Source organism: Prunus avium, chromosome 4 (genome assembly GCF_965620075.1).
Source record: "Prunus avium chromosome 4, drPruAviu1.hap1.1, whole genome shotgun sequence".
NCBI classification, from domain to species: domain Eukaryota; kingdom Viridiplantae; phylum Streptophyta; class Magnoliopsida; order Rosales; family Rosaceae; genus Prunus; species Prunus avium.
Genome location: NC_142287.1, coordinates 12178036 through 12180224, shown reverse-complemented (window position 1 = coordinate 12180224; position 2189 = coordinate 12178036). Strand labels below are relative to the sequence as shown.

Sequence of the window (2189 nt, the reverse complement as noted above, 5' to 3'; positions counted from 1 at the left end):
ATTGTTGTATTACAGTAACTATTTTTTTTAAACTTTGGTGCTTGTTTTTATTGCAAGATGTCAAACCTAATCAGCAGAAGTCATAAGCCGGTGCAACCTTCACGTAGTTTGCCTCCCCCGACTATGATGTCACCGGCCTCTGGCCCACCACAGTTGCCCGACTTGCCAGTGGGTCCCAGTGCCCCCCATGCGCCGGCGTCATCAGAGTCATCAGTGGCGCAACCAATGAGCGCCAGGCGGCGTCATCGGCTTTCCAGCACCACCGACGCCACTTCGAGCGGACCAGGTAAAGATTTCCTTCAACTACATATGTTTCGTACCAATATTTTAGTCAAATTTGTTAACTAACATTAATTTCATATTTCTTTGCAGCCAAGAAGAACACCCGGGGACCGTGTCGCCAGTTGGCTACATCGAAGGTCACCCGGGTGAACAACTCTCGTATCAACATCAGATACGACGATCGTCATCGGGCTGCCCCAACGGCAGACCAACATAGCTCATTGGCGCACGATGTTGGTGCAGTCGTTCGGACCTATTGTCCGATGAAATGGAAGTCTTGGAAGGCCATGCCTGATGCGGTGCATAACGAGATGCATGGACACCTGTCGGTATGTATCTTACATTTTAATTGTTTTTCCTTCCAATTTTATATATTTTAAATATTTAATGTATGTAATTATTTTATTGTAGATGAATTACAATTTAGAGAATGTCAACGATGAGTTGTTGGGGTACATCAACAGACTCTTCGCTGATAGGTACAAGCAGTGGAAGAGCGACCTGCACCACCACTTTCAGGCATTTGATGATCCGCAGGTTGCTCTTCAGGAGGGTTGCCCGAAGGAGCTTGAGGGGCGGGAGGATAGTTGGCAGTGGCTCTGTGGTCATTTTCAGGAGGCTGATTATGTGGTATTTTTTATATTAAGTTCAAAATTATTACACGTTTCTTACTAATGATTTATGTCATTTTTTAATATTTCATTTCAATTTCAAATAATACGTTTTAATTTTTGTATAACAGAAGATGGCTAAAGCAAATAAGGGCAATAGGGAGAAGAAGGCTCTTCTCCATCATTCAGGTTCCAGGCCCTTCTCCTATAGGATGGATGCGCGACGTCGGGTAATAATAAGTTGTTTTTATTTAATTTTTAATATGTCATTAATGTTAATTTCTTTTTTTTTTTGTACTAACATTTTTATACTCTTGTTCAATTTAGGAGGGGTCCAAATTCCCAGAGATTGACGTCTTCGGCGACGTTTATGTTCGACCTGGGAATGAGTTGGCGGAGTCCCTTCATGTAAGTAGTCTTTAATTTTAATGATTATTTTACGCGTTCAAGTTTCATAGTTATTATATAAATGTTTTTATTTATATTTTATGTTATGTTAAACAGACGACCATGATTGAGAAGAGCCAGTTGGTTCTTCAGGAGTCCGCCTCCCAGCTTCCTCCCGATACGCCGCGCGAGTCTGTGGCTCCTCCACAGGATGCAGGGTTTCAGATCTTGACGGACACCTTGGATCAGACTCTAGGGAGGCGGCCAGGGACATACTGTCGAGGGATGGGGAATGCCCGGCAGCGGGAACCTAGATCCCGTTCATCGTCGCAGTCAAATAGTGTTTTGACAGCAAAGGTGGCCCAGCTTGAAACCCAGATGGCACAGATGGCTCAGATTATACAGTCAATGGCCCAGTCCGGCGTTCCCGTACCATCTTTTGTTCCCCCGTCCACCTCTGCGCAAGGCCACCAAACCTCTGCCCCTGTCCCCAATGTCCAGACCTCCGAGCCGCATTTGCCAGACGAGGAAGTAGATTTAGCTACATTGTTTAATTAGTTTTTTACTTTCTTAATTACATTTTAAATATTTCTCTTGTATATTATACATTTATATTATGTTTTAAAAAACTATTTTCTCTTCATTACATTTTTCAATTGCAATTTGATTTAATTATAAAAATAAAATAAATCAAAATTCTTTTTTTTCACATAAATTTAAAAAAAAAAATTAATTACTAATATTTGCGTGACGAAAAAATGACCCGTCACGCAAATCACGTTTTAAAAAATAAAAAAACCATAAAAATATATCGTAAACGAAAATAATCCTCGGTTTGCGCAACGGACGTATTTGTCCCCTAAAGAAAATGCGACAAATAAATCATTGTCGCGCAAGGGTTTGAGTCAC

The 2189-nt window shown here is 41.3% G+C and overlaps 1 protein-coding gene across 1 annotated transcript; it reads left to right on the top strand.

Moving 5' to 3' along the window:
• Window positions 1-545: 545 nt before the first annotated feature.
• On the top strand, window positions 546-1838 carry LOC148294805 (uncharacterized). The gene is made up of 5 exons (XM_088252253.1): window positions 546-581; window positions 694-883; window positions 1038-1123; window positions 1221-1301; window positions 1398-1838. Exons 1-5 carry the CDS (start codon window positions 546-548, stop codon window positions 1836-1838), a joined length of 834 nt encoding a protein of 277 aa, XP_088108379.1.
• The last annotated feature ends 351 nt before the right edge of the window (window positions 1839-2189 follow it).